Below are 27,622 nucleotides of genomic sequence, written 5' to 3' on the forward strand. Positions count from 1 at the left end.
TTTTTCAATTTATTCTAAGCCCATGAAAGCCATCTGAGAAGTGAATAGTACATTTTTGTATGTTAACACCAAAAAAGTAGAAAACACCCACACATTGTCTACAGTCACTGCCAAAATAACCTCTCTTTTTTTGCATTCACATTTGAACAATTCATACATTCTCACTGAATACTGCTGTTTTACTTTTCACAAGAACTTCTTGGTATTAAAAAAAAATACAAATGTATCAACAGAAAGAACTGAGCTAATTCCTTGCACTTAATCGCAGCATTAATTTTCATTATGAAATCATTTTCTGACCAAATTGATGTCATCTTCTCTTAATACTTTCAAGAGCTACAAACCTTGAACTTCACATGCTACAGATACAGTGATGTGTGTTAATCATAGTACACGTAACTCCAAGATACACATTAAAAAAACAAACATGTATGTCATGAATGAGAGAAAATTTACAAGATCCAACTTAATGGATCTAAAATAACGGGTATCTGAACTACATGGATGCCCTAAAATCAAATGTTCTTTTTTTGTTTTTCAGTGACACACTCTCACACACACATACAAGATTAAATTACATATTGTGTTAAAAAAGTGAAAAAGTTAAAAGCTTGGAAGTTTGTGCAAGTCTCCTATGCAAAGCACAGCCTAAAAACTGAGACATCATATCACTGCAATGGTTCACTGATATCTGAACCTTTCCCTCTTTGTGGCATGTAAATACATGAGTGTCTATGTCACCAAGGTACATAGGCACCTGAACACACTCTGGAAAGTGCCACATCATGTAACAGCAGCAAATTAAAACCACACTCTTCACCAAGACATGCTCATCTGCTTTTCTATATCACAAGACCTTCTGTCAATTCCTTTTACACATGTAAAACTTGAAATAAAATTATGCAGTGTTTTCACAGAACAAGTACAAAAAGTTGGTAAAGACACAAATTGTGCAAATGACATTTTTTTTTTCTTTTGTGTGTGTGTGAAGATAACTAAAATTTAAACACATGGACAGGGCTGTATTCATAACCATCCCCAGAATCACGGAGGGTGCTGGGAGCATAGGGAGATATTTATATGTTACATGTACCTCAGAAAGCGACAGATAATAATTATGAAATAAGAATAGCTCTGATATTCACTCATGATAATGTGTGGAGACATCAAAGACACAAACATTTCATCCTATCATACATTTTAAAAAGGATTACGAAACAACCAACTATTTTACAACCTTAACCAATCATATTTGCTCTTCAGAATTTGATTCTACTTGGATTTGAATTAACATAAATAATGTTAGAATTCCTGAGAAATTACTGTTAATACCTCAACAAACAATCCTCTAAAATATGTGCCTTTGGAGAAAGGGTGAGGACAAGAGTTTTGAAGTATTTTTTTTAACCATACATCCCTCCATTTTCAACAGGTCAGCAGACAGACTTGACTAAAAGAGAGCAGATTCACAGAAATGTTGATGGTGGTATGCTTTATGCCAACCTTGCAAATGAGTTTTGTGAGAGAATATCATATTTAATGAGAGTAAAAAACTTCTGCTCAGTTTTGAACTTTTTTTCCAGTTTTTTTTTTTTCTTATTTTTTTTTATCCCGTCGACAACTTCATCTTTGATGTCCGATTGTACTAGTCTGCATCTGCCTTTCATGCAATTGGACATCTGAAGCTGGCATCTGAAATGGCCAACTTGACGAAAGCACTGAGTTTGACCACCAGGACATTCTGGTCAAGGATGATTTTCTTCCTCCGAGGATCTACGTCCAGGAACGTATTGGGGCCATTCGCAAAGATGACGTAGCGTTGCTCTGTACCAGATAAATAGTGTAAGAGATTTATTTATCACCTGTTTAAAACCATACCCAAATCTGGGTATCAAAAAAGTGGACTTGCAATGAATGCTTACAACTTACAGTCTGCAGTTATGAAGTATGTAATAAGCATTGAGATAACGCAGGATAAAGATAATGCCATAAATAGGTCGTCATAAGATTCACTGAGTCTATTTAAAAATAGTATATATTTAGAAAACTCCGGGCGCAAAAGAAAGTGGTATAGTTTGCTCACCTTCATCTACAGAATTAAAATACAGTATAGACATAATACCTCAGCGTCATCCCAAAATACAAAAATCAAAACAGAACTAAATGAAACATAATCTGTTTCCATTCACCTTTGTGACTGACTTTCAGTATGTGTGTATCTAAAAAAAAAAATTATCTTTGTTTGAATCATAATATGCCATCCATTAAAGAAAGACAGATAGAAAAAAAAGAGTTTGAAATGTTGACAAATAGTTCGGACTCACCTGTTTCAAAGAAAGGGGTACATTGGTCCGCCATCTCAAATTTGGTGATGTCTCTGGATTGAGCGTGTGGATTTTCATTGTACTTGAGGTCATTCAAAACTCTTGCTCGTCCATCAGGTCTTACCTTCACAAGGAAGACTGCAATGTAAATGAGAGAGATGATGGGAAAAATATAGTAGGTTGACATATATCAATTAAAACTGGTGACTGAAACGAAAGAATAATGAAAAATGACAGCTGGTCCTGAGGACTTTGTTATAACAGAAGTTGACAGTATGGTAACTGTTTCTAGTTGATAACATTTGCATCATTACATTGTACATTGTACAGTATATAGCACCGTCATATGTTGTATCTAGATGGAAAAAGAGGCATCACAATTGTTAGGAAAACATTTTAAATACCATACAAAAAATATCACTGAAGGTGATTAATACCCCCGCCCCGTGACGACAGTCTTACCCAAGGAATGATCTTTCCTTGATCTTCTGCCATTGAAATGCCGTAACCATGGCAATGCAGCTTCCGACACGTCCGAAAAATATGTCTTGCACATCTTCCCACCAAGACTATTGTGTGTGCCACATTTCATAAGCTTTTGTCAAAAACTGAGGGAGTAGTTCAATCCACAAGATCTTTCCTTGATCTTCCGCCATTAATATGCCGTTACCATGGCAACGCAGCTTCCGACATGTCCAAAAATATGTCTTGCACATCTTCCCACCAAGACCAATGTGTGTGCCACATTTCATGAGCTTCAGTCGAATACAGAGGAAGTAGTTCAATCCGCAAGATCTTTCCTTGATCTTCTGCCATTTATATGCCGTTACCATGGCAACGCAGCTTCCGACACGTCCGAAAAATATGTCTTCCACATCTTCCCACCAAGATCAAGGTGTGTGCCACATTTCATAAGCTTTGGTCAAAAAACTGAGGAAGTAGTTAAATCCGCAAGATCTTTCCTTGATCTTCTGCCATTAATATGCCGTTACCATGGCAGCGTACTTTCGGGTACTGTCAAAAAATGCGTCTTGCACATCTACAACCAAAGGCACACATCTGTACCAAGTTTCATGGAAATTGGGCAAAAACTGAGGAAGTAGTTTGCAACACAAAATGTTCCATCATTTTGGCTCATAATATGTGAGCTGTTACCATGGCAACATACTTTTTGTCACTGTCAAGAAATGTGTCATGCTGACCTATATCCTAAGACAAACATTCAATATGAATTCCATGAGAATTGGAAGAACACTGATGAAGCAGTTTTGCCATGAAGCATTTTGCCCTATATTTTACCAATAACATGCCGTTACCATGGCAACGCACTTTTTGCCACTGCGGAAATATGTGTCTTGCACATTAACATATTCAGATGAACATCTGTACCTAATTTCATAAAAATTGATCAAAAACTGTGGGAGGAGTTCGCGACGCAAGATTTGTACCCATTTTTGCCCATAATATGCCGTTACCATGGCAACGTACTTTTGGGTACTCTCAAAAAATATGTCTTGCACATCTACAACCCAAGGCACACATCTGTGCCAAGTTTTATGGGAATCGGTTGAAAACTGAGGAAGTAGTTCGCGACGCAAGATTTGCAACGGACCGACCGCCCGACCGACCGCCCGACCGTCCGCTGATTCCTATATACCCCCTTCAAACTTCGTTTGGCGGGGGTATAATTAAGAAAGAACGGATCCACTAGTGCCCTCTTTGGTAGAATGTGGGCACTCATTCATGACCACCCATACACTCAAGCACTCAAAGACACTAAGGTGAGCATTGCATGCTGAACTCACTGTGATCTGATCCGCACACTTTCTTCTCCATGTCCCCTGGTATAGCCTCAGAATAGATTGGGCATGCTGTGGTCATGGGGAAACAGAAGAAAAACACATAAACACGAAGACTTGTCATATGTTTTAAACAACAACAAAAGCAATCAACACCTATATACAGTAAGACAGTTACACCTGAACAAATACTTATATGGGATCTATTGCCCTATGGCAAAAAAAAAAAAAAAATAGTGATTATATTAGCTGAAGGCTACATGAGATTGCTACCTCAGAAAATAAAACATAACATACTTCCAGTGACTAGGCAACATCTCTCACTGATTTGAGAAGTCTGACCGCCATTTTGAACTACGTGTATTCTAATCTACGGGCAGTTTGCAACTTTTAATAATATTCACGCTACATCTTCTTGCATGCACATTCACATTCATTGATGTCTTTTCACTTACTGATCCATATTTTTGTTACTTCACACCCTGCATGAATATGATAATGAGTTGATGAACCCACAACCATGTATTTCTATTGACTGCTACATGTCAGTGTAATCGAGAATAACCAAGAACTCACAACCATATATTTCCAATGACTGTTACATGTTAATAATAACCCTCCCCTTCAAAAAATAAAAGCAAAGCAAAGCAAAAGAAAAGAAAAGAAAAGAAAACAAACAGAGGATTTAAAGTTAGATGCAGGATATATGTCTGTCCCTGTATTGGGATTGTGAGATTTGACTTACGACTGAGAGTGCACATCTGCTCCATGACTGAGGGGAGGCAGACAGATCCCCCACAGCCAGAGTTTTCACAGCACATCTCCCCTGAAGCACAGTCCTCATTGGTAGAGCAAGCTGCCCCACAGGTCTCTGCTGCTTCAGTAGCAGCAGGGCACACGGGTACAGAGACACCGCTTGCCGGCAGGGGAGTTGGCTTGGGTGGGAAGAGGTCAGGATAAGGCTGGGCTAAAGCATTGGAAAGAAAATGAAAAGCAATAACAGCAAAAGCAACAAAACAAGGCAAGTGCCAAATTGTGTTTCGCCCATTCGCGTATAAGAAATTAATGTTAATCTAATTCCCGGAAATTCATTGACCCACCTATGACCTTTGACCTGGTGGTGACCTTCAACTCCCCAAGGGACATTTACCATCCAAGTTTGGTCCCAAATGGACAAAGGGATAAAAAGTTAAGAGCCATAATCGAAATGCGCCGTAAAAACATTGGGCCCTAAAACTTTGTTGACCCCTGTCTGTGACCTTTGAACTTGTGGTGATCACCCACTCCCCAAGGGAAATCTACCATCCAAGTTTAGTCACAAACGGACCTATGGATCAAAAGTTATGACCCATAACAGAAACGTGCCATAAAAACTTAACATTGGGTTCTAAAAGTTCGTTGACCCCTGCTTGTGACTTTTGACCTTGTGGTGACCATCTACTCCCCAAGGAACATCAACCATCCAAGTTTAGTCACAAATGGAGTTATGGATCAAAAGTTATGACCCATAATAGAAACGCACCATAAAAACTTAACATTGGGCCCTAAAGTTCATTGACCCCTGCCTGTGAGCTTTGACCTTGAGGTGACCTTCATATATGGTAAAATGTGAAACTTTGTATGACCCCTCTTCCCTCGAAGTTTGATTGCAATTGAAGCCCAGAGTAAAGAGTTATTGAAGTTTTTGTAGCGTTACGGACAGAGGACGGACGGACGGATGGACGACAGACGGACAGACGCCGCAGGAGATCCCTTTAATCTCCCCTCACCTCCGGTGGGCTCGACACAAAATAAGGATAAAAATGACAATATATTTTTGATTGCTGAAGGTCAATTAAAACTATTTTTTGGCAAAATAAAACCCAAAAGCATCCCATGTTTGTATTAGGATGCTTATTCTTGCGGTCGGCTACATGTCACTTCCGGTTGACTGGAGTGAAAACAAACAGCTTGCAAGCGCTAAGCCTGCATAATGCGCATACTGCATGCTGTGCATGTGCGACGCGTATGATTTATGTGCAACTCTACGCAGACATGGGGACTGTTTTTCATTATTCATTTTGTCATTTGTGCCATCATTCATGAGATACATGCATCATGTCTTGCCAGCAATATTCTAATAAACTGGATCCTGTCGATCGATCGGTCCCGGTATTTTGCCAAGTTGAAGGCAGTCGGACTGGACCTGTGCCCGTATGAAATCGCGGCAGGACTCTGGATCAACGACCCGACAAAATGGCCAGATGTGCAGTAGAACCTCTTTGAGTAGGCCCTACCCCGATATCTACGCTTACTTAGTACCTCATAGAAATTCAGGTAGGTCTACAGGCCTAACGTTAGTACTGTAGTAGGCTTAGGGTAGGGCCTAATTTAGGGTAGGCCTAGGGACTAATCCTGCCGCCCGCACAGCTACAGTAATACAGCTTGCGCTAGCGCTATGCTCGCGGGGCGCCCCGGCAGAAAACACGTACAGCATTACCACTCCAGGCTCACGCGACTGTTTGTTTTCACTCCACCGCTATCTATGACCCCGTGACACGCAAAATACCCGGATGTCCGACCATGAGAATACATGAAAATACTGCACTTTACAATTAAACTTTACATTACAAATATAATAATGAAACAAAAGATAATGATTTTGCAGTACATATTACTTATGTTAAGCAAAGACTGCAGTGTGGCCTATTGCATCTCAACACCTCATTTTCCATAGAATTTATTCAACATAGTGAAATACCTTTATCAGGAAACTTTGAAAATAGATCAGGATTTTGGGAGATGAACTAAAGAGTTTAGGGCTTCAGCTTGAACTTTTTAAAAAAACAAATATACTACTAGTGATGTACATACTTAAAATGGATGAAGTGAGGATGACATACCCTGACACAGCTCCCATTCACATGTATATAACTCTCAACTTCCTTTTCCTCTTTTGACATGATGTCAAGAGTAGGTCATACCCTTTGCAGCACATTATCACAGTTATGAAAGGAAAAAGGGGTTACACTTGTTAAATCACTGACCAAAATTCTACTTAACTAATAAACAAGAGATTCAGGTCATATCTCATCCCTGCAGTGTGATAAGATACTTACGAACTGGGAAATCTGGGTAGTGGCAAACATGGCCGCATGAATTAGGGCAGCACTTGCGCTCTCCTGGACAGTCGTAATCACTGCTGCACTCTTCGACACAGGTCGAAGCTGAATCCTCCAATTGGAATGGACACCTGCCAATCTTTGGAGGACACTGGAACACTGTCATGTGGGAGGTAAGACAAAGGAGAAATAGAACCATAAGATTTTTTTTTTTTTGTAGGTCATGTACAGAACTTCATTGAAAAACAGAATTGAGAAATATACTGCTATGTAAATTAAAGTACAAGCTGTTTCTTTTCTAACCATAGACAACATTTTTAAAAGAGTGAGGTAATATGCATAGCTGGACATAGTCATTCTAGGATTAGTACGTAAATGATCAACATGAAATTGATTAGGTAAATACAATCATATTCATGCTACTAACAAAGCTGCTGAAAATGACACAAAAGATATCATACTGAAAGAAACAACGGAACAGTCACAGGCAAATCCCTGGACAACACAAAGCAATGTGCTTTGATACCATGGCAAAGTCACTGTGAGTGACAAGATACGGGCTCGTTTCATTGAGACATGCAATTTTCCCTACTACACAGATAGATAGCAACTGTGCTTCATGTGATGCATTTGGTTTGGGTTTTGCCTTGGGTTCTATATTTCGGTGCTGTGGCTTTTTCATCAGCAATCTTCAATTATTAACTACAGCATGTGGCAATGTGAAGAAATAAGAAAAAAAAAGAAGAAGATTTCTCTGAGCTGAAAAGTATTCTTGCAGATAAAATTCTATACAATGGAAATATAATTTGTACTGCCGCAAAAACAAACAAACAAACAAACAAACAAACAAAACCCAAGGAAAATTCTCAGAAATAAATTCATCAAAAGATCAGGATCTTTCATGAGAAAATGGTACAAAATGTACAGTATTTTATGTACCATTGTGAACTGAAAGTGATAGTGACTAGGTTTAAAGGAAATATTGTGTAACAGTGCAGTATGGTCTTCTGACGTAAGTGATTTATGCTACATCTGTATGTGTGTTAGCAAGGATTGCAGCAAACCTTCAGAACATGGATGCATACACATTTTGTAGTATTGTTCCACAAAATCAGGGCAATTTTAAGGCTTTTTAACTGCAAGGAATGCATGAGGCAACGGGTAAGCTAAGTCACAAATTCAAAAGATCGGGATGGTGTACATGTGTATGAAACCTGATAGTGTTCATGAACCATTGCCATCAGTAAACGCTCAAAATACAATGGGTAAACAAAGGATGAAATTCATAACTTTTCTTTTCAATTCTATCATAGGTTTACAGCTTTTTTCCCTGGTACATATTTTATCGTAATACATGTATAACCAGAGACTCACAGGATGGGTCATTATGTACAACCAGAGACTCACAAGGGTAATCAAAGTGGATCAAAATGACAACTTTTCCCTTTAACACAATTCTATCACAGGTTTGTACCTTTTCCCCTTGCACATATTTTATCGCACTACATGTACAACCAGTGACCCACATCTAACACATTTCCCTGAATGCCTCATTACAAAAGTTTCCTTTTGACTATACCATCTCAGCATATCAACCTCACGGATGGTTGCACAGTCATGCTGTAAAACAGATTAAGACTTCATAGCAAGAGTGAGACTAGGATTTGACTTTCTTGTACACTGCATTCCCAGGGGTGACACAATTGTATGCCAACTCTCAAAAGGAAAACACCTTGCACTATCCAGAAAATTTGGGCTTTCTTAATATCAGATCAGCAAAAATTTTGCCCTTAAAGGTTTAGTCTATATTAGAAGTTCACCCAGTTCAACTGTGTTACTACTACTAGATTAAATATCACACTATCCTCATGAATTTGCCACTCAGTCCTTTTACCAGTTTGGAGCTGGTGCTGTTTGGAAAAATAACAGTTATCCCTTTAATAGTAAATTTTTACCACTGATAATGATTAGTTTGATAAGAGTCTGCTAGTGCGAGAGTTTAATCACAGACATCATGTTTCCATAACTGATAAGTGTCACCACAACCGTGTCATCTGGAGATGGCTAATATCAACCTTTAATGGGTCAATAGGAAGTCCACCTGCGAGGGCAGCATTCAAAGTCTTATTTATCAACGGATGTGGCCCACCTTCTCACTGCAGCCACCCGCTTCCCACTCCAATCCCAGTTTCTATTCCCACCCACACTTCTTTCAAGAGTTCAGAAATGAGGGCCAGCACACAAACACACACACACATTACTCTAAAGCAAGTGAAAAGAGGTAGAATCATTATGAAACACAGGTGTCACTAAAAGGTCGAGCCTTTGCCTGTTTTCTGGCCCACTGATGAGAGTACATTGAAGAGATGTTACAAAGTGTGCAAACACTTCACATTACTGAATGTGGAGGTGATTTCAGATATCACAAGTTAAGACTCAATGGTGCAAACTCCAGTTGGGGTGGCATTAATAACGTCTTGGTTCTTTGCTTTGAGAACAATGGACAGTTGAAAGCTGATAACTTTGTCACACTTTAAATCGGTCAGATGTACAAGTACAATACACAAGAAAGGAGTGAGATCTAAATTGTAGTATTATGCACACAGTACATAACTTGTAGACATGGCTAACACATGAAGCAGTACTAATGAAATAGTAAGACACACAGCATCATTAATAATGTTAGTCTTACATCATCAGCCCAAGAAAAAATATACAAGAAACAAAACTGGGACAAGAACAACTATAAGTTGACCTAATCAAAATACCAGCTGTGCGCGCTCCCTGGTCCAGGCACGTGCCCTGCCAGATTCACCTTTATCTTTCCTTTGTCTATTTCTGAGAGCACCGGTACATGTATCTACTACAGGTTTGGCTTTGCTGATCACTTTGCTCGTCAATAATAATAATAATAATAATAACAATAATAATAATAATAAAAATCAGTAAGCATACAATATTCGCTCTTGTTTGACGTGGGATTTGCTGTGGTATGTTGGATAAGACTCCGGACTCCTAAACAAGAGGTCTTAGGTTTACATCCAGATGAAACAATTAATTTTTTCTTCTTCTTTTTTTACCACAAGTGTATCTCAGCAAATTCTGTCTCACACCATAAAACATATTTATAACAAGCCCTGGGTCTGGGATTTTCTTTCAATGCTCTCATCAAGTTTTTTAACCCTATCCCCCCCAAAAAAAAAAAAAAAACAAAACAAAACAAACAAAACAAAAAACACCAACAACACCAAAACACATGCGCACACACACACACACACACACATTCATTAACCTATTGAGGACAGACTGATTTTGCGATAACACACATTTTAAATAGACCTTTCCCGAGTATTCTTGGGACTCGTCTTCAGCAGGTTAAATGACATTAAATGTGCATTTTTGCATTTCCACTCCTCCCTGAACAAAGGAAAAGGGATTCTAAAACTGGTGAAATTACGCATAATTCCACAACCAAAAGCAATAAACAAGGTACATTCTTCAGTCTACATCATGTACCAATTACCAACATGTGTACTTAATTTTTTCCTCCTTTTTTTGCCTCTGGAATCACAAACTCCTCTTCTGCAAAATGTACTGACTGATGTTTACGTTCTTATTTCTCCATCACCAACAGACATTAAAACACACAAAAGTAAAGATCTGGGATATAACTTAGGATGAGAGAGGAGCTGTAAAAGAGAATCTCTCCAAGGGGAAAATGAAACACACATATACATGAATACATGGGAAAAAATGGGATGTCCTCTACAGACTGCTAGCTTCAATAGGGCACAACTCTAAACAGTGGAAGTTGGAATGTTGGCAGATAATCTACTATTTTTTTCCTGAAAGCTCTATTTATTTGATTTGTCATTGTCTTGGTCTGTTTCCTTCCCCTCTCGTGGCTGAGCAGTTGAGTTCTTTCAGCCCTCTTTGCAACCATGTTACGTTTCCTTTTCTGCCAAATACTTTAGGGGAGGGTCTCTTGTGCGGGGGGAGTGCCACTACAGATGCTACTAATATTTGACTGGCCTAGTTCTATCTAGCAAAAAGTACATATGAGTACAATGTACATTGCAAATAGCTGCTCCTGTGCTCTAGTCTCATCTCAACACCCAACATACACAGTAAAGTGAAATGGATGCAAGCATTATTTTTACCATATTGCCAAATAAAGCTCCTGTCTGGTATGCCCAACAACCCTTCACAGAAAAATATTAGTTGATTGACGACAGAAATTTCTGACTGCCAATTCCTTTCTGTCACGACATAAATTTTCATGAGGCAGTGGGGAACAGAAGAGAACATAAGGTAGTTTCAGAAGTGTTGTAAAGTTTTAAAAAAATACATCAAAGTCTGAGTAAAGGATAAACAACAACAACAACAAAAATGCCTCTAGCAACTTTAGGATGTACCCACAAAACTAGAGCACTTGCATGGGGGACCTGTTCGAGCACATGTATCCTTGAACCCATCCCCCATATCCCATCTGGATGACTTTTGGTTTTTTTTTGGTCAAAATGTTGCACAATATGGCAACTATCACAGGTTACAATAAAATCTGATGAGAAATGAGGCTGGTATAGCACATACAAAAAATATGGCATGTCACCCTATAAAAGTAAGAACAATGAGAACGCTGTCAATAAAAACCTTTGCTGTACAAACAATGACTCCCATTAAACCTCCATAGCAAGTTTGACTAAAATCTGACAATACATGTGGTTGATAGAGCACAAACAGTTGTACAAGAAATGTGACATGGCATCCAAGTCAGTGTGGGCACCATCACCACAAGCTGTAGTGTCCTACAGGTACAGGCATTTGTACGAATAACCACCTGTACACCGCCTTAGAAAGTCTGATAAAATCCGACGAGATAAGAAGCTGGAATAGCACATACAAGAAATATGATGTGGCATCCTTTAAATACATGCATCAACACCTAGCTTGCTGTCCTGAAGCCTTTGTAACACATGTGTGACCACTGAAATGGATTAGTGGTGTAACTCCAGACTGACATAATTTGTGAGAAGGAATATAACCAGATTGTCACTAAACCCAAATGAGACAGCTTTACATAACCCTTATCAAATATCTCTGTCACTTTCCTTCTGTCAAAGCAAATGTTTCCCTGTCATTAATTATTCAATGAGGTTTAAGAGTGCAAGGAGCAAGGTCATGCTTTGAATAATAGCAGTTAAGGTGAGTTAGTAAACTCTTCACACAATGTAGTGTGACCATGGAACAGTTCTTATAATAGCTTAGCTTATCTCACAAGGACTTCAGTGCCTGGACCGAAGACAATTACATCAAAGCACAATAATCCCCCCCCCCCCCCCCCATCAGAGTCTTCAACAAATATGAGCAGTGGAGTAGGAATGTAACGAACTGCGGCCAGTAGCCACACTTGTCTGGATACTATCATCTTCCCTAGGTGATTGACCACTACATTCTGACAAAAGTATTTATACTTCTATGAAGTTAACTGTATTTCTGTCCTAACAAAAATAAAAATTACTTTTAGACTGGATTTTCAAAGTAAAGGTACAGCTGAAAATGACTTGTAATAAAAAAAAAGATAAATGAATAAATTATTAAATTTTTAGTCTGGGTGCCAAGTAAGATTCTGGGCCTAACCTTGTTTTACAGTCCATCTGATGTTTTTTAAATGGTTTTGTCCTATTTTCAGGATGCTGAATCCAAATAAAGATGATACAACACTTGCATGTTTGAGGGTTTTGAGATATTCACAATGGCCGCCATAATGACTGCCAATTCCTATATATTTCCTCATAAATGGTGTAAACTTAGACACAATAATAAATTTTCACCGCATTTCAAGTGTGCTGAATCCGAATGAGGATGATGTAACTTTTGCATTCGTGAGCATTCTAGATATTACAGATGGCTGCCAAAAATTTACATTTTTGTGTATTTCCTTTTAGATGATGAAAAGTTGTAAAGATTTGAAGGTCAAGGATGCTGAATCAGAATATGGATATGGCAACTCTTGTATCCCTGAGGGTTTTGAGATATCCAAAATGGCTACCAAAAATTGAAAAGTACCAAAAGTTGAAAAAAATGTATTTCTGTATAAATTGTACAAAGTTCAGGAAAACTTGATGGGCTTACCCTATTTCGAGGGTGTTGAATCCAAATCTGGTTGATGCAGCTCTTACTGTATATCAGTCAGGATATTGTCATATCCAAGATGGTTGCCAAAAATTGATATTCCAATTTAAGCATTTTCTTACACAAAATGTAAATGGTAAAACAATCAATACAAAAATGATGGTGTTAGCTTTCCTTTGAGGGTGCTAAATCCAAATCTGGTTGATGCAACTCTTGAATCCTTGAGGTTTCTGAGATATTCAAGGTTTATTTACATTCATTTTGGCTGCCATCTTGAATACATGTATCTCAATGATGAAAGACTTGCATCAACCAGATTGGGATTCAGCACCCTTGAAATACAGTGGAGGGTAAAATCATCAAATTATTTCCAATTCATTCACATTTTACAAGGAAATACCTATTTCAAAATTCAAATTTTTGGTGGCCATTTTGAATATCTCAAAAACCTCTAAAGATGAAAGAGTTGCTTCCTCCAGATTTGGATTCAGCACCCCAAAATAGGTTAGAACATCAATTTTTTCAAAGTTTTTACCATTGCAAAGGAAATATACAGAATGTAAATTTCTGGTAACAATCTTGAATATATGTATCTTACTATCCTCAAGAATGCAAAAGTTGCATCCTCCAGATTTTTATTCAGCACACTCAAAATACAGTGAAACTTCATTTTTGTGTCCAATTTTCAACCATTTTATGAGGAAATAAAGGAATTTCAGATTTGGGCGACCACTTTGGTAATATCTTGTGATCCTAGAAAAAAAAAATGGCTCATTGTTCTGTCTACAGATAAACAAATAATGGCACAGGGCAAACCAGTCTTATCATTGAGCTTCTGTCACCTTGAGGTGCCATTTGGTTGAAATTCAGTGTGTACAGGTACAATTGTAGGTGGAGACTCCCCTAGACCACTTTGAGGACTGTGGGAGGAAAAATGGATCACTTACCATTTGCAGGGGCAAAAGAAGTTTGTTTTGTCTTGTTTTTTATTTTTTTTTAGATTGATGTTGGAAGTATGGTATTACGATACAATATTTATGGAAATGAAGAGGGTTTGTAGGAAGTTATTTTTTTCTTTTCTTTTTTCCTTCAGGCTGACTGAAAAAGGGAAATCCAAAATCATGTAAAAGTTATGCATGTAATATATTCAGAGGGATACCTTTATCTGGAGTAAGAGACAGACCTTTTCAGCTGCCTTTTAATAACTAGATCTAGACAAGATTTGAAGGGTTTGCAAGATTGGGGTTCTGCATTGATACAAACATTAAATATTCCTGTTGTCAGTTCAGAGGTTTCACAAAACTGAACTATTCTTTGATCAATATAGCCATATAAGCAACAGATCAGTTTATTCACATACCGGTACCTCTACTAGTAATGGGGTAATATACACCAGGGCTTTTAAGAATGGCCACTATCACTTATTTGGCCTAGCAATGAGCATGATGAGCGTATTCGTGTAAAATGTTTGCAGCAATGTCATGTAAAAATACAGCCTATTTTGACAACAATTTGACTTCAAGCATGTCTCCTTCCCTCACCTCAAATTCCATTCTAATGAGCAAAAATCACACCCCCGCCCCCAAAATATATATGATTATATAAACTATATATATATGATTCGGCACGCCGTACACCAGGGTACCGTTGTAACCCGGGGTACCGCGTTGTATAGCGCCATCTCATGCCCATTATTTATAATGTGTATCCGAATTCAGATACGCCGATTCTGAATTCGGATACGGCAAAGTCGTCGCAATGATCTAGCACCATAGGTGTTTTTCGAAGTACACTTGCATGCATTAATTGATGCATAATCACAAATAAGAAAACATTTTTGTGCATGATAATACTAAAATATTTTGACACATTTTTTGGTAAGCCAGGGTACAGCGCTGAAAAAAAAAATTAATTCAACAAAATGGTGAATTTCATTTGGTACCCCAAGGTACCAAATATTGCATCATATATATGAATTAGCATATCCATCATGGAACCCTGTCAAATTTTGGCAAAACTTTCAACTCTCTGATATTCATAAGCTCTAACAGCATCATTTGCTATACACAAGCACACAACAAAAAATCCATCATAATGTTTATTCCACAGCACAATTCAGGTTTATAGAGAGAGAGAATTCATAAGTCAACAGACACTCTCACCTGCCTTACACATACACTGTGAAACACCTTAATCATTCTAGTCATCCTGGGAGGAAGTAGTCTTCACTATCAAACCTGATGTTGAATGTTTCTTGAAATAACACAAAAATGTCCTCACAAAAATACCCAAAGTAAAGAAAATTACTGTGAAATAAGCAGAATACATTCTTTCTCTTTCAAAACAAACACCCTCTCTCAGACTGCACTGATAGTGACATAGTTGCAAAATGCTCCATGATAAATTAATTCAAAAAATGACAAGAAAAAAATTTATAGCACCCATCAAAAATGTTTCTAAGCACTTGACAATAAAGCAATGATCATTGAAAAATAACAAAAGAAATACAACATAAAAATTAATCACAAGTTGAAAGTACCCATGAAATTACATAACCAGTGGTATCATTCTTCAAATACAGCTGTAGGTGTCTTGGAGGCTTTTTGAAAGCCTATGGGGGTGGATTCTTGAATATGAGTAGGGAGATTGTTCCAGAGAAGGGGGCATTAACAAGAAGAGTATGATCATCACATGGGTTGAGGGTACAGGGACCACTTGAAAGCTGTGCTCCATGATGATGATTTGAGATTCAAGCATAAATTAAGATAAACATAGCGAACAACAAAGAAAGGCCAAAACAAGCAAACAAGAACTAACCTTCTGCTGCAAGTACTGCATTGGTCACTTGGGTGGCACTGATTTCTACTGCATTTTGACAAAACAAAAAGAAGTGGGATGACTCATCTTTCAGAAAATCAGGCAGTGTTAATCATTTTGTTTGATAGACTTAAACAAATTGTTACAACTTTCTGATTCAAAGTGACAAAAAATTATAAGTAAATTTATGATAAAGTACAATGTATATTAGAAGACATCCATAATTTGTCCACAAAGATTACTTAGAAACCACATATTACTACAAATTGTACATGTAATATTTTGTGGAGAGTTATAAAGATAAATAAATAAAGCCCTCAACTCGCTACCAACAAATTTACTCCAATGGTTGTACACAGACAAGACATCTTTATGGCACCAGCTCAAATGAGAAAAACTTTCTGTTTTCAAACAAAGAAATACAAAACTTCTTTATTAAACCATGTGTTTAATCTACTCTATGATGTTTCCTTTCTGTTTAGTACAACAGCAATTTGCCAATATTGCTCTTAGCAGTATTCAAAAACATGACTGATTTTAGAATGATGTGTGCCATTATGCTATCATCTCAATATTACATTCAACATCCCCCCAAGTAATTCTTATAAAGGATAGATATTTCATACCAACATGTTAAGAAAGAAAAATTGAAAGATAGACAGACTAAGATGGATAGGAGAGATAAGAAAAAAGAAGATTGAAGAAGAAGAGATAATGGGAGAGAGTATCTGACACAGAAAGAACAGGGCATGGAATACGAGAGAGAAGGAAGAACTCACGGTTTGGACAATCCTCAACGGAGACACAGACATCAGAGTCTTGGTCAAGGAGGATAGTGCCCTCTGGACAGAAGCAGCCTGGCTGACACATGGCAATGCACAAGAGATCAGGTGGCGAGTTGCACGTCAGTTCGCATGATGGACCACAAGCCTGGAACTCTTTGCCTCCTGTGCAGTCTCCTGAGTGGTGTAAACAAACAGAAAAAAGGGTACTGGTTACAAATCTGCACACGTCTTGCGTGGTTCTCATCTCAATAAGACTCAGGTTTTTGTCTAGTTGTGAGGCTATCAAATAATCAAATCTGTCACAACAAAAATATATACGGTGATAGTTGCTACTTGACACACGTCTGTCAAGAATAACTCTGGATAGGTAAGAGATACTCTGGGTAGAAGATACACTACAGGAAATTTTGGGAAAATTTTCATTGCATCTACCAAAAAACAAAAATAAAAACAAAACTACATTCGTGTAGAAGTATCACTGAAGGTGATTAATACCTCCGCTCCCGCAGCTCACATTCCTATGAAAAACAATTGAACCTGGGTTTGATAAAAGGTCACATACATGTACATTGTATGTGAGTGTGTGTGTCTGTCTGTGTGCATATAATGTGTAGTACCTTGTGAGTACCTGGTGGGTTTGACTGCTTCACAATTGTGGAAGTAGTTCACTCCATTAGATTTAAAGAAAATACACAGTTACCACATCAGTTAAAAACACAGAGTGTCTTGCATATCTGTTAGTTATGGATAGAATGTGTTGGCAGAACATCCAATTTCAGCTAACTTTGACAATCCTTTATTGTTGTTGCTATGGTGATCTATATCCTTTTTTTTTTGTCCAATTCATTGTAGAGCTAGCATGGTTTGGCAAGCTTAAGTACTTTGGAGCCTCTTTTATTAGTAAAACATTTCCAGAGTGTGTCAATTTCCCCTAATTTTCATGTAGGTTTATTTTTGAGAGTCCATTTCATTTGCTTTATACAGCTGTACATCATTTTAAAGCTTACAGTCTTATATTCCAGAATCTGCCTTTCACTAAAAATTTGTGTCTGGTGACTTTTTGTTCATTTGTGATAAAGGGCCACATTCTATTCAAATGGTACCCTCCAAATGAAAGGAAATTGCTGCAGTATCATACAAAAAGAAGACATAACTGTCACAGCATTTACAAAAAGAAGACCAAAACGTCAAAACAGACTCTACATGGTCCAAACCCCACGGAGATCTACTAATAAACAAACTTGGAAGCACACTCACTAATGTACATATATTGTATTTACTCTGAGCACTTCTGATTCTACATAAGATTTATTCTTTTTTAACCAAAATTCATTATTTTGGGGCTCTTATATCCATTTCTGCAAATACGTATTCTGTCATCATGTTTGGAGACAAAAGTGATCATGAGCTTTCAAAAACAAGATGACAATAAAAACATCAATCAACCTACTCACAGCACTATTCTACTTAAATCACTTCTGGTCCATGGGTTGAAGATTTGTAAAGATTCCTTAAAAACTGTGGGAGAGGGCATAGAACCCATTACAGCAAATTTGAGCCAAATTTGATGAAAATCTGTCATGGACTTTCAAAAAGAAGCAGAAAATGTAGAAGTTCAGGACAACAAAATAATACATTTTGCACAACGGATGCAGAACATTGAACTATATCAACAGCTCACTTCAGTGTTTAGCTCAGGTGAACTAAATTGGTGCATATACCAGTGGACAAAATAAATCGACACCTACACATGTGTACAGCAAAAACAAGACAAGCAAAAAAATGAGATATTATTTTGTTGATGCTGTTACTTTCATCAAAACATCAGTAAGCTAACTATGAACAAAACAGAAGAAACAAGGAAAGAAGATGAAGTGTTCTTGAATGATACCTTCGATGTTTGGACAGTCCTGCAACATGACGCACTCATCTCCATTCTTCACCAGGCCTGGAGGACAGAAGCATCCTGACACACACTGTGATGTACAAATCTGTGGGTCTGGGTCCTCACAGGTGGCTTCACACGATGTCCCACAAAGATGGAACTCCTGGCCCGCTGGACACTCCGCTGTTGGAAGAGAAATAGAACAGACAAAATTTTCCTAATTCTTTCTGCCCAAAAGAAGGTGTTCAAACTTATCATGACATAGTGATATGGATCTTAAAAGGACTGTACAGTATTGGTTGAGGTGAGGATTCAGCTTGTTACGTTTTGTGAGATATCTAGTTTCTGCTAAGGCAAGGTGCACAGCGCAGCTGGAAGTTTATGACAGAACAAAAGGCTTCTACAATGTATATTGGGAAATCAGGCGACTTTCAGCACGCAAACATATGGGTGGAAACCACTGATCGCTGTGGTAGAATAAGATCAGTGATGGAAATAAGCTGCATGCTTGGCGGAGGTCTGCACTCTTACAGCGCTTCTCTGGTTTGATCAAGCATTAGTAGAATTATCCCTCGGTAGAATTATCTTTCTTGTGTAAGTTTTGAGCAGTCCAAAACATACTTGGCTTCACCTGATGTGTTTCCAACTATGCTATAGTTACTATCAGAAAGTAAATATGTTACAAATTCCTTTTTCATTTGAAGCAGAAAAAAAAAGTATCAAGATTTGTTAGTCATTTCCAGAAATGAACAACTGATGAAACTTTTGAATAACTTTTAAAAATCAAAATGAGCTACAGTGAAAGAAAGTCAATTTTTTCCTTGATTGTGAAAGACTCCTCATCTGGTTCCCATTATAATATATTCCCTGTTAAAACATATGTTCAACCACATCTCTCATATCTATTTTCCTTTTTGTACAACAATTTGGCAATATTCTTAATAGTTTTCAATAATCATGAATGGTTCTGAAATTAAAACACTTCCATCAAGTAATGCTGTCAAACTCAAGTCTGACATCCTCCCACACAAAAAAGAAACTGGAGAAAAACTTTTGCTTTCATCAGTATCATCATAATCACTCTCCTCATTACTGTCAAACATAAGTACAGTAGGTCTGTATGCAGTTACCCAGTCTGTACTAAAGCATGCAAAAGAAAAAAACTTACGAGTGGAGCATTCATCCTGCGGGACACATTTATCCCCATCGAGATAAAGGTCGTCTGGGCAGCCACACCCTTCCTCACATCCACCACAGGTCTGGGAGATCTGGTTACACACCCGACAGACTGGTCGGCAGTTGTAAGGGACTAGTGGGCTGTTGCTTCCACAGGCTGCATCCAATATGAACCATACACAAGGCAGTCTGAATGACACTTACTCCAAGTTGCTACTTCTTCAAATTCATTACCTCTTGATTGGGGGTGTCATAACAGATCACATATCAGATATATCAAAACAATATTTGATTAAATATGACAAAAGTAACTTGCAATGAGACCACAGAGATACATGGCCATTTAATCCACCATATGACACAACATAGAAGACAGGGTCCTATGGATCATTTGATGTCAAGTCAGCTTAGTCAATCAAATGAATGCAAATTTCAAAAGATCTCTGTCATGATGGACATGTGATGAGCAAAGTTGGAGAGAAAGTGCCATGTTTTCCTATGATGGAAATTTAGGACAAATCTTTGATAATTTTCTGTCAAATTACCAATACCATATAATAATAATAATAATAACAATAATTGACAGTGCTTATATAGCGCATAACACATAGTGATAATGTCCCTATGCGCTCAAAAAAATGAAAAGATTGTAACAAGAACATATAATTCCAATTACAGTGATGGTACCGAGCTTCATTTTGCTTACACTGTAAACAAATGCGTTTTCAAGGCAGACTTGAATCTATTTATATCAGTGATTTGTCTCAATTTCTGAGGTAAATTATTCCATAAGACAGGGGCATTACATGCAAATGTTCGTTTTCCGCAAAATTAGGTTCTTCTGTTTGGAATAACAAACAAATCTTTACTTTTTGATCGTAGATTTCTTTCTGGTGTGTAGAATTGAAGTAGCTCCCTTAGATAATGTGGAGCAAACATATAGAAACATTCAAATGCTAATAACAGTATCTTATACTGAATCCGATTTTTCACTGGAAGCCAGTGTAAGCTTCTTAAAACTGGTGAAATTTGTTCATGTTTCTTGATTTTGGATACCACTCGTGCAGCAGAGTTTTGTATTGATTGTAATCTGCGTATATGTTTGCCCGGTAATCCATAAAGTAAACCATTAGAAAAGTCAAGGTGGCACATGACAAAAGCATGAACTAGTTGTTCTGCGATGTGTTTGTCAATGAACTCGCGAATTTTTCCAATTTTATAAAGTGCGAATGAAGCAGAGCGACATTTTTGCGACACAAAATTTTCCATGAGTAATTTATCATCCAATATCACACCCAAATTTCTGCAAGTGTGTGCTGCATGGATTGTAGTACCGTCAAAATCAAGAGACTGTATATATTATTGTTCTGGCATGATTTCACACAAGTAGTTACAGAAACTTAAACTTAATTGAAAAACTAGAAGGGAACCACACTTAATATTCAATCATCATGAAATGCAAGTTAAATACTTGAGAGAAAGGAACTGCTAGTGACGTTTTCACTGTACTACGGCATTTGGTGATTTATTGATTGGTTTGGGCATATGAGTGCGTTTGAGCAAAATGTGCGAAATTGGCAAGCCGTCAAATGAGACGGATGTGAAAACGTGTCACATAGAGAGTTAAAAAACTGACTATATATCTTCCTAAATTATCAAGAAAATTAGAAATGTCGCTATGGCAACTGGTATGCCTCCGCCATAATGCATGATACTCCTAATAGGTCTAGATAGTACATGTGGACAATGTGTGATTACATTTTAACAAAATTGGCAAAATATTAAAATGACAAGTTTGTCACAAATGCGTTGAATGTTCACCTTCCTTGACCTGTAGGTTTAATTGGATGAATAGGAGAGCATGTATTTGGGATTTAAAAACTTTAACTTGACTTTGACCCATTCATACGTTTATGCATTGAGTAATTTTCAAGGTATGGAGAAAAAGTGCAATTTCTGTATTGAATAGTAAATTGTTACCATTTTCATCTGGCCTTTCATCTTAAAATTCATAAGATAATCACTGTCAGGCAGAACATGCATAAATATGTAGTACGTTTCAAGATAACTTGAGCCATTTCCGAGATATGGAGGAAAAACTTAGTTCCGCACTTTCACTTGATCTTTGACCTTTTGACCTTTGAGGCAAAAACAAAAGAGAAAAAAAATTCCAGAAAATCTCTATTATGTTATACATGCATACACCAAGTGCAAAAAAAAAAAATCCTGCTGGCATTGCATAAACGTGACGAAAATAGTAAAATTTTGAAGTGTTGCCCTTGACCTTTGACCCCATGAACCCTAAATTCTCTACATAATCACTGCCTGTCAGTACATGTATATATACTATGTTCCATGAAGATACCTCGAACAATTTCCAAGGTACAGAGAAAAAAGGTGAAGTTTTAATATTTTCACTTGACCTTTTGACCTTTGACCTCATGACCCAAACTTTCACCAGAGAATCTCAATTGGGTAATACATGTATACACTAAGTTTCAAGAAAATATCTTCAGGCATTGCATAGATATGGTGGAAATAGTGGAATTTTATGTATTCAACCTTGACCTTTGACCTTGAGCATGTGCACCCAAAAGTTGATAGGCACAACTTCACCCCCTAATACACATACATGCCAAGTTTCATTAGGATACCTCAAAAGGTTTTGATAGTTACCATGTGCACAAAACTCATTACAGACGGACGGAAGGACGGACGGACGGACAACCCGAAAACATAATGCCTCCGGCACCACTTCGTGGCGGAGGCATAATAAAACAAGAAAGACAGATAATGAGATAGACAGACAAAAATATATGTAAACTAGAGAGGGGCCGTCAAAGGCGGCAGACCCACACCTTGTACAAAGTCGGGGTAAACATACTGTGCATTCGGTCATCTACCAGAATTCGGTCACTTAATTGCCAGTGTCCTTTATCACCAGCCAGTGCGTTCTACCAAAGATCGTACACTGAAGTGTACGATCTTTGGTTCTACAGTCACATCACACGCAAATCACATCATTTCACATACGGTAACACTCATTCACCACAGGAAAGTCCTTTAGTCTCCTCCAAAAATCCATCGAAAATCCCAAATTCCACCGTCAAAAGTGCAGATTCGGAACTTTTCCAAGCGCGCGCGAATTAAGTCCAGTTTTAAGAGTATTGTCTACGCGACGGGTCGCCGAAAAAACGCTAAAAATCGAGAAATACGCCGTTTTCTTGCGGGATATTTTGCTTATAGCAAGCCGAGAGTGTGTTGATATCAAAGGTCGTATATGAGTGTACGATCTTTGATGGTATCCACAAAAGCGCAAAAGAAAAACAAAATTTACGTACCCCCTAGGCAATTACCCCTATGATTAGTGTCTACGGGAATTATTCAATGCAAGGGTTAAATGCAAATGTCTACTGCACCAGTATTCGGCCACCAACGAGCGCCGCAACGTCCCCGATGTTATTTTGCACCAACAGGGTAGAGCGCGATGCATTTTCAGTGGCCTTGCACACGCATTGACATTGAGCGCGCATATTGTGCAGTGTGACTGCGACCAAGCAAATGCTCCTCCAACGAAAAAAACAATCAATTTTAATTTAAAAAATCATCAAAATACGGGCCAGTTTGTGACGACGGAGAACGAACTTTCATAAATCCAGAAGGACATAGTCCTTCAAATAGGCCTAAACGTAAATTTCGGAATTCTTACGAACATTTGAGCAGCGAAGTCCGATCGTTTGGGAGTTTATGTTTTCGTATGGTAGCGGAAAATCGCAAAGTGAGAAACGGGAAATTTTCGGAGTGGTCACTATACCATGGGGTCAAAACTTAAAGGTCGCACAGAATTTGCAATGGTCAACCGATCTAATCGATTCTTTCCTGTCATTATCCAGACATCCCCTGAACATTTCGTGCAAATCCGTTTACCCGTTCTCTTGTTATCTTGTACACAAACAAACAAACAAACAAACAAACAAACACACAAACAAACAAACAAAAACAAACAAACAAACAAACAAACAAACAAACAAACAAACAAACATACGGAACCCTTTACATAACCCCCTGCCGATTTTCATCGGCGTGGGTAATAAATAAATAGATAGATAGACAGACAGAACGACAGGTATGAAAAGAAAGCTGTGGTGGAAGAGAGAAAGTTTGACAAAGATAGCACAAGAGAAAGAAAGAAAGAAAGAAAGAAAGAAAGAAAGAAAAAGAGATGGAGGAACTCACGGTTTGGACAATCCTCAACGGGGACACAGACATCAGAGTCTTGGTCAAGGAGGATAGTGCCCTCTGGACAGAAGCAGCCTGGCTGACACATTGCAATACACAAGAGATCAACTGGCGAGCTGCACGTCTGTTCACATGCTGGACCACAAGCCTGGAACTCTTTGCCTCCTGTGCAGTTTGCTGGAGTGACATGGACCAAAAAAAAAAGCATTTGTAACAAATCTGCACAAGTCTTGTGCAGTTCTCATGATTCTGATATGACTTGCGTTCTAAACCTGCAAAAAGAAATAAATTGGTATGAGTGAATAAGGACAGGTGGTGGATGCATCACAGCAAATTGTTGGAAAATGTTCATCAAATCAATGTCCAAACTTACATTAAAGTAAACCAAAACCCAAAGAGGAATGTGGATTGAGTGAATGTAGCAACATTAATAGAAAACATCAGTGAAAGTTTGAGAAAAATCGTACAATGGATGCAAAAGTTATGCATTTCTAAAGTTTCAGTGTTGGAACCAATGGATGAGGAGACTACTAGAGGTTATAGTGTCATGTGTGGACAAAAATATGAAGAAGATAGAAAGGCGGTTCCACAAAAATTCACTTTTTCATAAAAATTATATATTCCATCAATTTGATACTGACATATGTTGAAAGTGACATATATTGAGGGTAGAAATTATGCCTCCTGCTTTCTGTACGCAGTTCTTCCAAGTGCTCTATCAAGATGCTACAAAAGTTATTTTTTAGTGGAATTTCCTTTGTAATTCCTTTATATTGTTGTCCACACAAGACATTATAACCTCTAGTAGTCTCCTCATCCAGCAGTTCCAACACCAAACCTTCAAAAATTCGTTACTTTTGCATCGATTCTCCAATTTTCCTCAAACTTTTGCTGATGTGTTCTATTAATGTTGTTGCTTTCACTCAATCCACAATTCTCTTTGGGTTTGGTTTCCTGCAAGGGATCACATTCAAGTTTTACAAGGATGAGATGTATATGTAATTGATTAAAAAGTTTGTTTGTTTATGACATGAAGTAATGGACTATAATCTGACATCCTCAAACTAAAGAAATGAAAAAGCAAGAAGTCAGCTTTTAGTTTGCTGTTGCTTTTATTTTCACAAAAAACATCTGTAACGTAAATACATTTGTATGAAGAAGACAGAAAAAAGAATCAACGGCAATAGAGACAAGAGTTCTTGAATGATACCTTCTTGGACGTTTGGACAGTCCTCCAACATGATGCATTCATCTCCATTCTTGACCTGGCCTTCTTCACAGAAGCATCCTGATATACACTGGAATGTACAAAACTGGGGATCTGGGTTCTCACATGAAGGTTCACAAGCAGTACCACACTCCATGTACCTCTGGCCTGCTGGGCAGTCAACTGTCGGGAGAGAGAAGTACACTCAAAATATGACAATTGACCCTGAACTAATGGTAAATTTTTCAACGTAGGAAAACTGTCCACTGATTCCACAATTTACTTCTGAGATGTGGGGGAGGCTTGGTGCAGGCATTATTTTCTGCTACAGGGAGCCTCTACGGAAACTCTTGCAGATATGGCCACATATCTTGCTGAATGGGTTGTTGCTTCAGATTTGATTTTTACAATCAAATCTCTAAAAAAAAAAAAATTTCTATAACCCTAACTTACCGGGGGGGGGGGGGGCATAATGGCCCCCCCTCGACAAATTCCGCGACCATTCCGCCGCGCACATTTTTTTGACCGCGCCACTCGCTGACTTTTTACTTTCAAGTCTCGCGCAACTTTTGAGACCAAATTTGTCGCGAACGGGCATACCGTTCTGAAGCCACGCCCCTTCAAAAAAATTTTCGTCCACCCCAAAATTGCTCAAAAACGTGATTTTGTGTACAAAGTCAATACAAATTGTATATTTTCAATTAATTCATATAAAGATTCATATTTTTAATTTTAATGGCTGAAATAAATTTATTTTAGTATAATCATGCTTCTAAAGATGTGTATGACAACTTCTGCTAAAAAAAACAACAAAAACAAATGTTCGAAAAAACAAAGAAATACATTTTAAAAATGATAAAACAATAAAAAACACAAGAAATTAATTTTGATACTGAATCTTTTTCTTACGTACAAATGTTCGGAATGTCACTAGGAATATTTACACAACAAAAATCAGCATTCCATAAGCTTTAATAAGCCAATCACAGACGAAAATGAGGTTTTTTTGCATATATTTGCATAATGAATTAATATAAAATAAAAAATGGAAATTTTTTGAAAATCTAATGCAAAATTTTGCGGCGATCGCGCGATCAACGGGCCGAGATCTGAAGGGGGGCCATAATGCCCCCCCCCCCCCCCCCCAGGAATTCAAGCTTGCTAAATAGCGCAGGTAAGTTAGGTTTAAGTAGGCCCTTACAAACTCTTGGCATCCTGTTCACTGATCTTGACCACTGGCATTACTAACTGACTTTTAAAAAACTTTTTCCGTACACAGGAAACATGGCATATAGTATGCTATTTCTCTCTCGTATATGTACATGTACCACACAAAAGAATAAAGAGATTTAACCCTAAAAAGACGAGGGGGTGGGGGGGGGGGGCTTTTTGGGCCTCCTCAACATTTTTCACGATAAATCTGTAACATAAAAATCTTGCGCTGCGATGTTTCATGACTTTTTCCTCTGAAGTCTTGCGCAACTTTTGAGACAAAAATTTGTGACGCCCGGGTACGCAGATTTGAAGTTATGCGATACTTCGTAAGTGCATGTCAGACCCGAAATTGCTAAAAAATGTGATTTCTAGTACAAATCCAAGAATGTAAATTTTGTTTCTAGCAAAAATACATAAATGTATCATTATTTTACTTACTGATTAAAATCAATTACTTTCATGTTGTTTATGGGTCAGAATATTGCCATGGATGATTTCAATAAAAAATCAATAAAAAATGCAAAAACAAAGAAATATATAAGACGTTTTTAAAACAATAAAATACATAAGGAAAAATTTTTGATCCCCTTTTTTTTTATGTACATGGTGTACATTCAATAAGAATCCTAAAAAAAGTACCTAGCCCCCCAAATTAGCAGTTTTAGACCTTTATTTACAGATTTACAGCCATTTTTTATCTTATGCATAATTAGCATAATCAATTTATTAGAAATAAATTTTAATAATTGTCGAAGCATGCCAATTTTCCTTGCAATCATGCAGTCAACGGCCAAGATGTTGGGGGGGGGGGGGACCGAATTAGCCCCTCCTGTCTCCCTAGGTATCAAAATAGCCCATAAACAAACATAAACAAAGTGCACTGATTTCTTACGAGGGCAATTGGACGTCCCCTCCTAGACGTCCCTTCAATTTCGATTC

General features: G+C 37.8%; 1 protein-coding gene across 1 annotated transcript; it reads right to left on the reverse strand.

The window, feature by feature from the left end:
- On the reverse strand, positions 1–27,605 carry LOC139738179 (zonadhesin-like). Its single transcript, XM_071648839.1, has 12 exons — positions 27,576–27,605; positions 25,472–25,651; positions 24,259–24,438; positions 20,015–20,179; positions 18,853–19,029; positions 16,956–17,135; positions 16,177–16,224; positions 7,222–7,383; positions 4,869–5,090; positions 4,130–4,195; positions 2,325–2,462; positions 1–1,824 (listed from the first exon to the last, which is right to left on the reverse strand). Exons 2-12 carry the CDS (start codon positions 25,623–25,625, stop codon positions 1,664–1,666), a joined length of 1,653 nt encoding a protein of 550 aa, XP_071504940.1. The 5' UTR covers positions 25,626–25,651; positions 27,576–27,605; the 3' UTR covers positions 1–1,663.
- Between the last annotated feature and the right edge of the window lie 17 nt (positions 27,606–27,622).

This window comes from Diadema antillarum, unplaced genomic scaffold (assembly GCF_040938485.1).
Source record: "Diadema antillarum isolate AM-2024a unplaced genomic scaffold, OU_Dant_1.0 seq00000728_RagTag, whole genome shotgun sequence".
Lineage (NCBI taxonomy): Eukaryota > Metazoa > Echinodermata > Echinoidea > Diadematoida > Diadematidae > Diadema > Diadema antillarum.